Below are 14610 nucleotides of genomic sequence, written 5' to 3'. Positions count from 1 at the left end.
TGTGCTGTATGTGCCTGACATCCGCAAGAACTTGGTGTCCGGGTCGCTTCTTAACAAGCATGGTTTCCGCATTGTTTTCGAGTCAGATAAAGTTGTTTTGTCAAAGAGTGGAATGTTTGTAGGCAAAGGTTATGTTTGTAATGGTTTGTTCAAACTAAATGTAATGGCTATTAAGCCCGTGATCAATAAAGTTAATACTTTTGCTTACTTGCTTGAGTCTTCTTGTTTATGGCATGGTAGACTTGGACACGTTAATTATGATACAATTCGTAGATTAATTAACATGAAAGCATTCCTGCATTTCAAATTGATAAACAACACAAATGTGAAACTTGTGTTGAGGCAAAACTAACGAGATCATCTTTTCGAACTATTGAAAGAAATAGTGAACCACTTGATATAATTCACAGTGATGTATGTGATTTAAAAGGTGTACAAACTCGTGGTGGAAATAAATACTTCATTACTTTTGTTGACGATAGCACAAAATTTTGTTATGTGTATCTCCTCAAAAGCAAGGATGAAGCTATTGAAAAATTTATTCAATATAAGAGTGAAGTTGAAAATCAACTTAGCAAGAAAATTAAGGTGCTAAGAAGTGATCGTGGAGGTGAATATGAATCACCGTTTGCTGAGTTTTGTGCTCAACATGGTATCAAACACGAAAGAACTGCACCTTATTCTCCTCAGCAAAATGGCATTGCAGAGAGAAAGAATCGCACTTTGAAAGAAATGATGAATGCGTTGCTATTAAGTTCTGGTTTACCACAGAACATGTAGGGGGAAGCTGTTCTAACAGCAAATTACCTTTTAAATAAGGTGCCCCGAAAGAAGCTAGATAAAAGTCCATATGAGTTATGGAAAGGTAGAAGTCCTTCCTACCAATACTTACTAGTGTGGGGGTGTCTTGCCAAGGTAGCAGTACCCACTCCAAAGAAAGTAAAGATAGGACCAAAAACTGTGGATTGCATTTTCATTGGATATGCTCAAAACAGTAGTGCGTATCGTTTTCTTGTACATGAATCTCAAATACCTGATATTCACAAGAATACGATAATGGAATCAAGAAATGCTTCGTTCTTTGAATACATGTTTCCATGTAAATCTAAGGAAGAACCAAGTTAATCCAAAAGATTGTATGAAACAGTTGATGAAGAACAAGAGCTTGATCAAGACATTGAACCTAGACGTAGCAAGAGAGCTAGGACTGAGAAATCCTTTGGTCCGGATTTCATCACTTTCATGATGAAAAGTGAACCTCAAAGCTTCAAGGAAGCAATTAGTTCATCTGAGGGACCTCTATGGAAAGAGGCTATCAATTCTGAAATGGAATCAATTTTACAAAACCATATGTGGGAATTAGTAAATCTTCCTCCGGGAAGTAAACCACTAGGCTGTAAATGGGTTTTCAAAAGGAAAATGAAATCAGATGGAACAATAGATAAGTATAAAGCCAGATTGGTAATTAAAGGTTACCATCAACGTGAAGGGCTTGATTACTTTGACACATATTCTCCTGTATCGAGAATAACCTCTATTCGTGTGATACTTGCGATTGCCGCATTGCGGAATCTTGAAGTACACCAAATGGATGTAAAGACTGCTTTTCTAAATGGAGATTTAGAAGAGGAAATTTACATGGAACAACCTGAGGGATTTTCTGCGAATAGGCAAGAAAACAAAGTATGTAAATTGGTGAAGTCTCTGTATGGCTTAAAACAAGCACCAAAGCAATGGCACGAAAAATTTGATAAAGCCATGATGGAAAGTGGATTTAAATTCAGTGAATGTGACAAATGTGTATACATAAAGAACACTGAATTTGGATATGTCATTTTATGTCTTTACGTAGATGACATACTTATCATTGGTAGTAATGATAAGATGATCAAATCCACTAAGAAGTTATTGAACTCAAGATTTGACATGAAAGATTTAGGCTTAGCCGATGTGATCCTTGGAATTAAAATCCATAGAACATCAGAAGGGATAGTCCTAAGTCAATCACATTATGTTGACAAAATACTTGAGAAATTCAATAATGATGACTCTGCATTGGCTAGAACCCCGATTGACACTAGTCAGCATCTATCAAAGAATCGAGGTGAGAGTATGTCTCAATTAGAATACTCTCGAGTCATTGGAAGTCTGATGTACTTAATGAGTTGTACAAGACCAGACATATCCTATGCAGTAAGCAAATTGAGTAGATTCACGAGTAATCCAGGAGTTGAACATTGGAAAGAAATTATCAGATTGCTAAGATACTTAAGGTACACTTGTGATCATGGACTGCACTATACAAGATATCCTGCTGTTATTGAAGGATACAGTGATGCTAATTGGATATCTGATATGAAAGATTCAAAATCTACAAGTGGATTCGTATTCACTTTAGGAGGTGCAGCAATTGCGTGGAAATCTTCTAAACAAACTGTAATAGCCAGATCCACAATGGAATCTGAGTTTATAGCTCTTGAAAAGTGTGGTGAAGAGGCTGAATGGCTGCGTCACTTTTTAGAAGATATTCCAGGATGGGAAAAACCAGTGCCGGCTATATGCATACATTGTGATAGCAAATCTGCGATTGGTAGGGCACAAAATAATATGTATAATGGTAAGTCTAGGCATATACGTCGTAGACATAATACCATTAGACAACTACTCTCAACTGGAGTTATCTCTGTTGACTATGTAAAGTCAAAGGATAATATAGCGGATCCGCTAACCAAAGGGTTAAACAGAGAGTTAGTTGCGAAAATGTCAAGGGGAATGGGGCTCAAGCCTATAGAATAAGTTGGTGTGAAGGAAAACCCAACCTACGCTGACTGGAGATCCCAAGAACTAGGTTCAATGGGACAACCTAATCGCACTAATTTAGAGAATCACTGTGGGGGTTATCCCTAATCCATTCCTATCATGAAACAGTGAATGTTGAGGATAAGCTTACGGCTTTTAATGATTCTGATGAGAAGCAATATAGAATCACCTATGTGAGAGAGAAGTGGGTCCGCTTCGAAGGAATTGCAGGGCTCAATTCTAGACCCTCTTGCAGAACCAGGAGTGTGTTCATGGCCAAAACGAACACAATCATGAGAACAGAATAGTATTAGGAAGAATCTTGTGTGGAGTATATCTTAACTCACACAAACGGCTGTACAGTTCAAAGACATCATGTCTACTGTCACCCAGTGAATTATTATGCTTTCACAAGGGAAGGTTCAAAGGGTAATACCTACCTATCCTATGCAAGATTCAACTGTTGAACTTTATCACGAAAATCGTTGAATATCTTTCAATTTCCATTCATGTGGGGGATTGTTGGACTTAGGCTTATTGGGCTATTGGGCTTGTTCTTTGAATGAGAAATTGGACAAGGCTTAGTAGATGGCAAGTGGGAAATGTCCCACATTGGAAAATGAATATAACATTGGTGAGTTTATATTGTGTTATACTTTATGGAGGTGTAACAAAGATTGGTCAAGAGGCTCTCTCTCGCGCGCACAGGCGCAGGGGGATGCAAATCATGGGCCCAATTTGCAGTGGAAAAAGGCTTGACTTGTGTGCAGGCGTACGTGCGCGACCTGGGCGCGTCGAATGTCGGACCGATCAAGGCAAAATTTCCCACCAAGCTTAACTAGCTTTTGCTATTTTTTATTTTCGAAATGGTCTGTGACCTTTGGTGCTTCAGCTGGGACAGTTTCAGTTGACCTTTGGTGTTTCAGCTAGCTGGCCTTTCGGATGACCAACAGTTACAGCCGGAGTGCCTATAAAACAGAGGCAACATCAAGTCTTTCAAAAAAAAAAAAAAATCCAACGACACTCCCCTGCACTCTTATATTTTCGGCCCTGCTCTAGCTTTCCTGTCTCGGCTCCCGCTGTTTCCATCGGCTGCCGCTCCTCTGTCGTTGCTCCGTCCCATGATAAAGTTCAGGTACTTTTTCAGTTCCCCGTGGTGGTGCCTTGTGCTACGGTACTACTGGTTTTCCGTTGTATCCTGGGAAACAGACGTCCACGTTCATCCTCGCAGCACGCACCAGAGGGGACGAATCTGTTTAAGGACACTGTATTTCATACAGGCCTCGGTTTGCTTATTTTAAGCTTTGCGATACTGTTTTGTTTCTCGTTGTTTTCTTTGTTCCTTTCTGTTTGTGCGTATACATTTCGTTTAACAGAACTGATGTAGGCAAACTCGATTTAATTCATCAGTATTTACATTCTTAGAACACGAGCTATTGGAGCTCATTAAAAATATTATGTTTGAAGCACCCTCGAAGGTGTAAGAATCTGTCCATCAATATATGCCTTACAAAATTGACCCATGAGACCATCTAAAAAGAATTTTAATGAAATAATAATATATTTTTATTTGTGACCCAAATAAAATATTTTTCTCACAAAATTGACCAACATCTTCTCACACAAAATTTTATTATATTAATATTGCATACAATGTGATATGCCCGTGATAAAGTTTTAAAAAGGTTCTAAATAAATTGACTGTATTCAGAGTTGACGCTATAATCCAAGCACACACTAACAAAAGTCTACGGGGATGAAATTTGACTAAATAGGAGTTTTAAAAAATCAGGCGCCAACACCAATTGACCGGAATTTGTATCTTCCAAGATCATTTCTTTAATATTTTTTTCCCAAAGATAAAATTAAACCAAAGAAAATTAACTTATTTTTCAAGATGAAAAAAATTTGTATAAGACAAAAATTTGTGTAAAACGGTCTCACAGGTCGTATTTGTGAGACGAATCTCTTATTTGAGTCATCCATGAAAAATTATCATTTTTTATGCTAAGAGTATTACTTTTTATTGTGAATATCGGTAGGTTGACTCAATCACAGATTAAAATCCGAGACGGTCTCACATGAGACCCACTCTTTGTCTAAAACTTATAGCAAATAAATATTTTATTGTTTAAAAATAATATTATTTGTAAATCAACTATATCAAGGTAGAGGTTAATATTTATAAATTAATTTTTAGGTATTTTTATTAGTATCCCCGAAATAATCTTTATTTTTTAGCATAAAATATTATTGATATTTTTTTAATATTTAATTTCTTTTGACGAAAATGCTAAATATAAAAAAATAGAAACGCTGACGTAGGGAATTATTTTTATATAAATTGTTTGACAATATTTATTTTCTTTCAGTCCCTCCCGAGTCCCGAGCCATCCTTCTCTTCCCAAATCCACTCGCCAACTTCCCATAGAGGAGATCACGAAAACTCTGCCGCCAAGACCCATGGCTCTGACAACCTACGCCGCCGCCTCACCGCGCCTCGACAACCCCTTACCCCTTCCTCCACACTTCCACCGCTCCCGCCGCCCCTAGTCCTTCAATTCCCACCAAACCTGACGCATTTACCTCTCTTTCAATCAAACCGAGATCGAAAACAATATCAGCCGTCAAATCCTCCAACCCACCTCCATCCACTTCCGCCTCTCCTGCATCAATAAAATGGAGTCTTGACAGCTGGAAATCGAAGAAAGCGTCCCAGCTTCCGGAATACCCTGATAAAGCCGCGCTCGAATCAGTCGTCAAGACTCTTGAATCCTTTCCCCCGATTGTCTTTGCAGGTGAGGCACGAAGCCTGGAGGAGAAGCTGGGGCAGGCTGCTCTGGGGAATGCATTCCTTTTGCAGGGTGGAGACTGTGCGGAGAGTTTCAAAGAATTCAGCGCAAATAACATTAGGGACACTTTTAGGGTGCTCTTGCAGATGAGCGTGGTTCTCATGTTTGGTGGCCAGATGCCTGTTATCAAGGTCCCTTTTTTCCCTCTTATATCCTTGATTTTAAGCTGGATATGTGAATAATTGGTTTAGAACTATCCTGTTTTTAGTTCCTTCGGATTTTGTTCCAGATTAGAATTGAGATTAGTTGGTTTGCAATGAATTCCAAGTTTTAAAATTATGGATGAATTTGAAATCCCTAGGTAGCCACCATCTACTGATGAGAAGACTGAATGCAGAATTATCAGGAAGATTTAAGTAGTTGGAGAGTTGGTTGCTCATAAGACAGTTGTTACGAATTTGCCATGGATGCTGAGTTCGCATTCGTCTTCTCATTTTTTGTTCTCCATTTCAACTAAGTTAGTTTAATTAATGATTTGAGGCAATTATTTTTTATCTTAAATTTTTTGTGTACTTTTGGGTTTAAGTGTATATATTTTAAGTGGCTGCTCATGCAAACACTCCATAACTGATGAAAAGGGAAAGTGTGTAATTATTGTGGTGGAAGAATATAGTCATTTCATAGGCTGATGACTTGAAATAGTTTTCTTATGTTAGTCTGTTTAATATCAAGAGATTGATTTTCTCCCAAAAACGAAACATGGACTTGAAACTACTTGGTGATGTGATCATCGATCCATTTGTTATTGGCTTATTGATTATCTGTATTTGGTTTCTATAACCGATTTGTGAACCAACCAAAGTTCAAACATTTAGGTGGGAAGAATGGCGGGGCAATTTGCTAAGCCAAGGTCTGATCCATTTGAAGAGAAGGATGGGGTGAAGCTGCCGAGTTATCGAGGTGACAATGTTAATGGTGATTCTTTTGATGAGAAATCACGAACTCCTGATCCCGATAGAATGATTCGAGCCTACACCCAATCTGTGTCTACTTTGAACCTTCTTCGAGCATTTGCTACTGGAGGATATGCTGCCATGCAGAGGGTTGCCCAATGGAACCTTGATTTTACTGAACATAGCGAGCAGGGCGATAGGTATCACATCTATTATTGTTTACTTTACCATTTTTTTCTTTTCAATTCTATATTTAGTTTTAATGAGCTGATATTTTTCATAGGTACCGTGAACTGGCTCATCGAGTCGATGAGGCCCTTGGCTTCATGGCTTCATGTGGTCTCACAGCAGATCATCCGGTCATGACCACTACTGAGTTCTGGACATCCCATGAATGCTTACTTTTACCGTATGAAGAAGCGCTTACTAGGCTAGATTCAACCTCCGGCCTATATTATGATTGCTCCGCTCACATGATTTGGGTTGGGGAAAGAACAAGGCAATTGGACGGTGCTCATGTTGAGTTTCTTAGAGGAGTTTCCAATCCTCTTGGGATTAAGGTTTCTAACAAGCTATTTATATCCGTTAATCTAGTTTAAATAGTTTTTTTACTTGGTTATATGGCTTTTGTGACTGAGGTACCCTATTTGGGATTATGATTCAGGTAAGTGACAAAATGGACCCAAACGAGCTTGTGAAACTGATTGAGATTCTGAATCCCAAAAACCAACCTGGAAGAATAACAGTGATAGTTCGTATGGGTGCTGAAAACTTAAGAGTGAAATTTCCTTATCTCATCAGGGCCGTTCGTCGAGCAGGTCAAATCGTCACTTGGGTCAGTGACCCTATGCATGGAAACACCATCAAAGCTCCTTGTGGACTCAAGACTCGCTCCTTTGATGCCATCCGGGTAAATTTCGACCTTTTTTCCTTCATATGAAATTTATAATCATCTGTAAAGTAATTTTTATGCAAGAATGCTTGTTTTGTTAACTGGTGGTACGTTTTCATCACCTAGGCTGAGGTGAGAGCATTTTTTGACGTACACGACCAAGAAGGAAGCTTCCCTGGAGGGGTGCATATGGAGATGACAGGCCAAAACGTTACAGAATGCGTTGGGGGCTCGCGTACAATTACGTATAACGATTTGAGCTCCCGGTACCATACACATTGCGACCCAAGGCTTAATGCTTCTCAATCATTGGAACTTGCTTTCATTATTGCTGAGCGGCTTCGGAAGAGACGACTTGGACCACTACGTAACCTTTCATCTGTCAGACCGTAGGGAACTTTTCGCACTTTTGTAAAACAATGAGAATAATATATCTCCAAGAATGGTGATTGCTAATAGGTTTTTCCGCATGTGAGAATAATTTGAGACCAAGTATTTGTGAATTATCGAAAGAGTTCGTGATATATATTCGGATTTGTGGCAACATATAACGGTATAATGTGTAATATTGGCTAATAATGAATGTTACTTTGAATTTGCAATCGATCACTTGTTCTTTTGTTGTGAATGTATATGAGTTTGCGGCCATTTTGGAATGATTTTGAATTGGTGAAGTTCTTGGGTTGATCTTTATCATTCATTTCTTATTTGGTAAATTTAATGATGGTTAAAGTTTTTTTAGTGGCAAAATGTTAATGTTAATCATGTATATCTTCATGTGTTATTTCTAGTCCGTATTTGAATCAATTATAGTCACCTAACTATATTCTGACGAACAACTTATGTTTTTTTCGTCATGTTAAAAGCGAACATAACTACAATTGATTTACAAAATTTACAAAACTAAAATATGACATCCTTGTACATATTTTAATAGAAAGATCAATGTAAAGCTTGAATGGGTTTTGTTGTAGTAGGCCATAGGACGAGGGAATATCCACAAGTAGTCCGGAATGTACTCTTATCATATATTCCATGGTTATTCTTGTACTATGCTGATTCCTTTGGTAAATGGTCAAGGGCAGCTCAAAAGATTGAGTATACCATCTTTGAATTGTAAGATTGTCATTAATTATATCATTTAAAAATTGGGTTGGATTCATAATTCCAGTCAAAGTAAAATTAGAGATTAAAACTGACTTGGTCAAGGACTGAGGCACGCAGATTGAAAAGAATTAGAGATTAAAACTTTTTGCAATTGCTCGTAACTGTTCGAGGCAGCAGGTGGGGGCAAACACTGCCCGTTTCGAGCAACGCTGCCCAGGGTGGGCAGGCAACCGCGACCACAATGCCAAAATAGTTCGGGCAGTGCAGTAAGGGCACGAGTTGGGTGTCCGAGATGGACTTCGGCTGCCCTGCCTGAGAAGAACTCTTTTTCGGGAGCCTCATGACGATTTTCTAAGTTCTCGAATTTTTTTTGGGCTATGTTGATATTTTATGAAAATATGGCCGAATTTATCCTTGGAATAAATTTTTGATAAAATTATATATTTTTATTATAAATAAATAATTAGAATTAGATCTTTTACGATAAATTAAATTATTAATGAACTAATTGAAATTAAATAAAGGTTTTTATTTAACTTATTAATTTATTTATAATTATGACGGTTAGTGATAATTTCAAGATACATGATTTGTCGATAATATGTGATATTATGAATTTAATATAATATTTGATATTATATGATAAAAGGATGATCGAAAGTCGTAATCAATTTTCTAGATATATGTCCTGATATTTTACATATTGTATTTTTAATTATTTGATAATTATTTAAAGTGAGTCTAATTTATGGCTCGTTCGCACCCCTTAAATTTATATCCCAGTTTATTATGAAAATTTAATGTAAATATTAGATTTAGTGAGAGATTAAGATTTAAAGATGGTGGCCCAGATCCTCAAGAGTTTTAAAGATCGAAAACATGTAAAATACTGAAAACTTATGTAATATTGTATTTGAATACCTACATTTTCCTAGTTTTTGGACATGGATCCATATATGGCTCGTATGGATCAATTGGCTCTCGGTTATCGATCATTTTTTTATAATGTATATGATATATAATAAATAATCAGTATGTGCGTTATTATTAATATAATAACAAGAGTTGCATTAATCCGACAAATATAGAAACAAACATGACACGAGATTTTAAAAATATTGATGCGACAAATTTTTAAAATTAAAATCATTCATTTTGGATAAGATCCAAAATTTAAATCAAACTCATTGAAATAAAATTAAAGTTAATATTTCATTGTCTTTCATCAATGCTGGTTGTATAATGAACGTTACCCACAGCCAATGTCTGGCTCTTATTATTGGGAAGTCCTAGACGTCGGAAAACTGTGACTTCCATTAACATACTTCATGTGAACTACATGAAACTGACATGAAATTAGCTCATATTATTGGTCGATCTCATGACGACCGTCCATTAAGATTCAATATTGATGGGTCAAGTTTGACACGTGAAAATAAAGGAGATCATATTATTGGGCCCTCATCAAACGTTTATTTTGTTTCCATTTCAGTAGATTTAGATATCTTCGTGAAATCTTCTATCTATTATACTCATTCAAAAAAAAGCTCACATGACCAAATTAGCTAAAATGACTGAGGAATTTAAAAATTGTTTTAGATTATGAGGAAATAGGATATCTGCTCAAAAATTGCCTTCGAAAACTGCTGATGTCAATGCCCCTGCTGAGGAATTGACTAGGCTTGAGAAATGGTGGACCATGATTTACAAGCTAAGAGTTATACGTTGGCTTCTATGTTGAACGAGTTACACATGGGGTCTGTAAATGCTGACGACATTTTCGATCACATACAAGAGTGGTATGGTGAACAAACATGTCCACTAAGGCATGCTACAGCCAAGGAGCTCATGACGTATGCATGAAAAGGGCATTAGTACTCCATGATCATGGTGTAACGATGATTGAGCTCATCGAGAAACTAGTGTGCCTAGACTTTGTTATTCCAAATGAATTGTCCATGAACATTGTACTATTGTCACGACCATCATCGTTTGATGGGTTTGTGGTGAGCTTCAATATAAACAAGTTGGAGACCAACTTTGAAGAGTTGGTCAACAATCTTACTAGTTAGTCAACATGATTACCCATTCTTCTATCAAATATTCTACATTTTCTGAAGCCAACAAAAAATTAAAAACTTGTTTTCCTAGTGGACTCTTCATCTAGGACAAAGAAATGCCCAAAGTCTATGGAAAGAAACATTATGCTCCTTCCAAGAAAAATTAACAAAGGAAAAAACAAGCTCCAAACACTTCTAAAATGCTCACAAAGCCAGACAAGGTAGAAGATGTTTGCTTCCACTGCAATAAACCTGAACATTTGAATCGAAATTGCAAAGAATATCTAGTGCGAGAGAGTTCTGACAAGGATATGTTTTATATTGAAATCAATGTTTCAATTAATTCAACTTCTTGGGTATTAGATATTTGATGGGGATCTCATATATGAAATGATTTGCAAGTGATGACAAGAAGTATAAGGTTAAGGAATGATGAGACCTTCCGGAGGATGGACAATGTAGCAGGAGTTGTTGCAATAAACCTGAACATTTGAATCGAAATTGCAAAGAATATCTAGTGCAAGAGAGTTCTGACAAGGATATGTTTTATATTGAAATCAATGTTTCAATTAATTCAACTTCTTGGGTATTAGATATTTGATGTGGATCTCATATATGAAATGATTTGCAAGTGATGACAAGAAGTATAAGATTAAGGAATGATGAGACCTTCCTGAGGATGGACAATGTAGCAGGAGTCGTTTCAACCGTATGAGACATTTACTTAGTATTAAAAAATAATTTTAAGTTACATTTAAGAGATATTTTATATTTTTTGACTTAGTTAAAAATATTTTTTTTCATTTATATGCTTGATAAAGATATATTTTTTTGTTTATTTACTAAATGTTTTTGCAATATTTATAAGAATGGATGTTTAATTAGAACATACGAATTACAAAACGATCTTTATAACTTAAAAATAAAAGATGTTTCAATTAATGGTGTTCAAATAAACACGATATCAATAATAGACAAAAGAAAACAAGATAGTCTAAATCAACCACACTTGTATCACGCTAGGTTAGAACATATTTCCCAAAAAATGTTGCACAAACTAGTAGGAGATGAAAGATGACCAAAGATTAACTTTCTTGAAACATACAAGTCATGTCTGAAATGAAAGATGACCAAAGACTCTTTCATATGAAAAATATTAAAAACATGTGATATAATTAAATAACTATTATTCAATTAACATACTCTAGATACTTCTAGAATATTCTCATGAACTATTTTGAACTCTTAAAAATACTTGATATAAATAAATAATAATTATTCAAATAAATAATTAATTTTAGATTCTCTTAGAATATTGTATGGATGTTTTGACTTGTTGAAATATACTAATCAACATTTTACTATATTTTTCCATGTTTACTAATTAAACATGTGATACCCTTGTCCCACATCGAAAAAATCAAACATTTAAAATGAGTTTATAATGGCTTACAATGGACTTCTATAGCAACTTGGGTTAATCATTTTCGTAAAGCGAGAACGAATACGAACTAGTTGCTATAGGGGCCCCTTGTGCAGTCACGCAGGCCCGGGCCCGGGCTCGGGGCGTGACAGAATGGTATCAGAGCCGATCACCGGCATGGAACACCGGGAAATAAGTGCTATGCGGGGCAAAGTGCTACGTGCATAGGAGCCACCTCTTGAACCTGTGGGGCAAAGTGCTACATGACGGGAGCCACCTCTTGAACCTGCGGGGCAAAGTGCTACATGACAGGAGCCACCTCTTGAACATGTAGGAGCCACCTCTAGATTCTCGGTGCTGGTGGATCGAGGAGTCAGACCGTGACGAGGATGTCGTGTTCTGAAGGAGGGGTGATTGTGATACCCTTGTCCCACATCGAAAAAAATCAAACATTTAAAATGAGTTTATAATGGCTTACAATGGACTTCTATAGCAACTTGGGTTAATTATTTTCGTAAAGCGAGAACGAATACGAACTAGTTGCTATAGGGTCCCCTTGTGCAGTCACGCAGGCCCAGACCCGGGCTCGGGGCGTGACAGAATGCATTGTGATACCCTTGTCCCACATCTTAAAAATAAAAGATTTAAAATGAGTTTATAATGTCTAACAATGGACTTCTATAGCAACTTGGGTTAATTATTTTCGTAAAGCGAGGACGAATACGAAGTAGTTGCTATAGGGGCCCATTGTGCAGTCACGCAGGTGCGGGCCCGGGCTCGAGACGTGAGAAAATGGTATCAGAGCCGGTCACCGGCGTGGAACACCGAGAAATAACTGCTATGCGGGGTAAAGTGCTATGTGCATGGGAGACACCTCTTGAACCTGCGGGGCAAAGTGCTACATGACGGGAGCCACCTCTTGAACCTGTAGGAGCCACCGCTAGATTCTCGGTGCTGGTGGATCGAGGGGTCAGGCCGCGACGAGGAGGTCGCGTTCTGAAGGAGGGGTGATTGTGATACCCTTGTCCCACATCTTAAAAATAAAAGATTTAAAATGAGTTTATAATATCTTATAATGGACTTCTATAGCAACTTGGGTTAATTATTTTCGTAAAACGATGACGAATACGAAGTAGTTGCTATAGGAACCCATTGTGCAGTCACGCAGGTGCGGGCCCGAGCTCGGGACGTGACAAAACATTTTAGGATTATTGATTTATTATATTTTTAATCGACGAAAAGACAACGTCGATGTCAAGATAGTACAAAAGTTGTTAATGTAATGAAAACAAAAATTTCGAATGTCAAAATTTTCCATATCCAATTTTTGGCAGTTGTCTATTTTAGAACTCTTTTACTAAATTAGGCAGTTGCACTCTCCTCACAAAATTATCAGTCAAGCTAACTTCCACGACTTATAAATATAGAATCTACATAAATATAATTTACAAGAAATAAGTTTGATCTCCATCAAATTTAATCATCAAATTAAACTCCTTAAATTCAAATATTTCAACGATAACATATAATTTCATACTTACATGATCCTCAATGGTTCAGGAATACAGCTAATCGTTGGTTCACAACTACATGTGATTCATGAACATTTGACTTATTCAGACTTACACTAACTAGCATCATTATTTCCACCAACCATTTGATCAAGAACGTCAGAATTCAAGTCTGATTACACTCATCATATCATGGTAAAAGCCTTTGTTACTGTCGCCCCATGATCCCTATGTATAACTGATAGTGCTTTCAAGAATTAGTAGGTTATGGTTAACATATACTACGGTCCCTTAAACTCATATATCTTGATCGAACCTACAACTATTGGTATATTGAGAGTTTCAAATGAATTCGATAATGATGTAATGTATCTTTAAGTAACCATAGTCGCATCGAGTGTGCAACTCACGAAACACTTTCTCTAAACCACAACTCTTACTCTGGTCAGATATTTATGGCACTATTAACTCATCAGATCATATGCGATATTCACACATGTATGCGAGCAGTGAATCACCGACTGCGATGGATCGACTCTTAGGTACATCGGGACTACACCCATCTCGTCATCTGATGACCCTCATGATGTCAATGAACGAGTCAAAGTGAAACGCTAATACATAGAGTCTCTATGTTGTCCTAAATCAAAGGACTAGTGTTCAAACATAACCACGTAATAATTTACTCCACAGTGATAATCATTTGGAAAGTTCGATTGAGGATTGTTCAGTGACTCACCCAACGAGCACCCATATATATGCAGGGATATCTCCATGTCTTACCAAATGAAACTTGATGTTTACATAATATATGTTAGTCTCGAACTCGAGTGAGTTTTTATCCTTGTTATAAGCAGCTGAATCAACTATGAACAAAGTTAGAATATATAATATACTTTTCTAATGAATTTCATGATATTCATTGCGAGATAAATATCATAATTTTATAATATATTCAAGAATTTTATCTGTGTAACGTCCCAAAAATTTGAAGGTCTACGTGAACCACATGCATGCAAGTTATCAATTTTTTTTATGTATTTTAATCAAAATATTTTAATTGTATGAATTAA

At 36.8% G+C, this 14610-nt stretch overlaps 1 protein-coding gene across 1 annotated transcript; it reads left to right on the top strand.

The window, feature by feature from the left end:
* Positions 1-5165: 5165 nt before the first annotated feature.
* Positions 5166-8108, top strand: LOC140811858 (phospho-2-dehydro-3-deoxyheptonate aldolase 2, chloroplastic). Its single transcript, XM_073169968.1, has 5 exons — positions 5166-5782; positions 6467-6744; positions 6828-7104; positions 7209-7454; positions 7563-8108. The coding sequence occupies exons 1-5, from the start codon at positions 5738-5740 to the stop codon at positions 7827-7829; spliced, it is 1113 nt and encodes a 370-aa protein (XP_073026069.1). The 5' UTR covers positions 5166-5737; the 3' UTR covers positions 7830-8108.
* Positions 8109-14610: the final 6502 nt, after the last annotated feature.

This window comes from Primulina eburnea, chromosome 14 (genome assembly GCF_022965805.1).
Source record: "Primulina eburnea isolate SZY01 chromosome 14, ASM2296580v1, whole genome shotgun sequence".
Classification (NCBI taxonomy): Eukaryota; Viridiplantae; Streptophyta; class Magnoliopsida; order Lamiales; family Gesneriaceae; genus Primulina; species Primulina eburnea.
The sequence above is the reverse complement of the archived record's forward strand: the minus strand, read 5'-3'. Positions and strand labels throughout refer to the sequence as shown.

Coding starts and splice junctions, on each gene's coding strand:
- LOC140811858 (XM_073169968.1), top strand. CDS start 5,738: ATGAGCGTGGTTCTCATGTTTGGTGGCCAGATGCCTGTTATCAAG. Junction 6,745..6,827: donor CATAGCGAGCAGGGCGATAG/GTATCACATCTA, acceptor TATTTTTCATAG/GTACCGTGAACTGGCTCATC. Junction 7,455..7,562: donor GCTCCTTTGATGCCATCCGG/GTAAATTTCGAC, acceptor TTCATCACCTAG/GCTGAGGTGAGAGCATTTTT.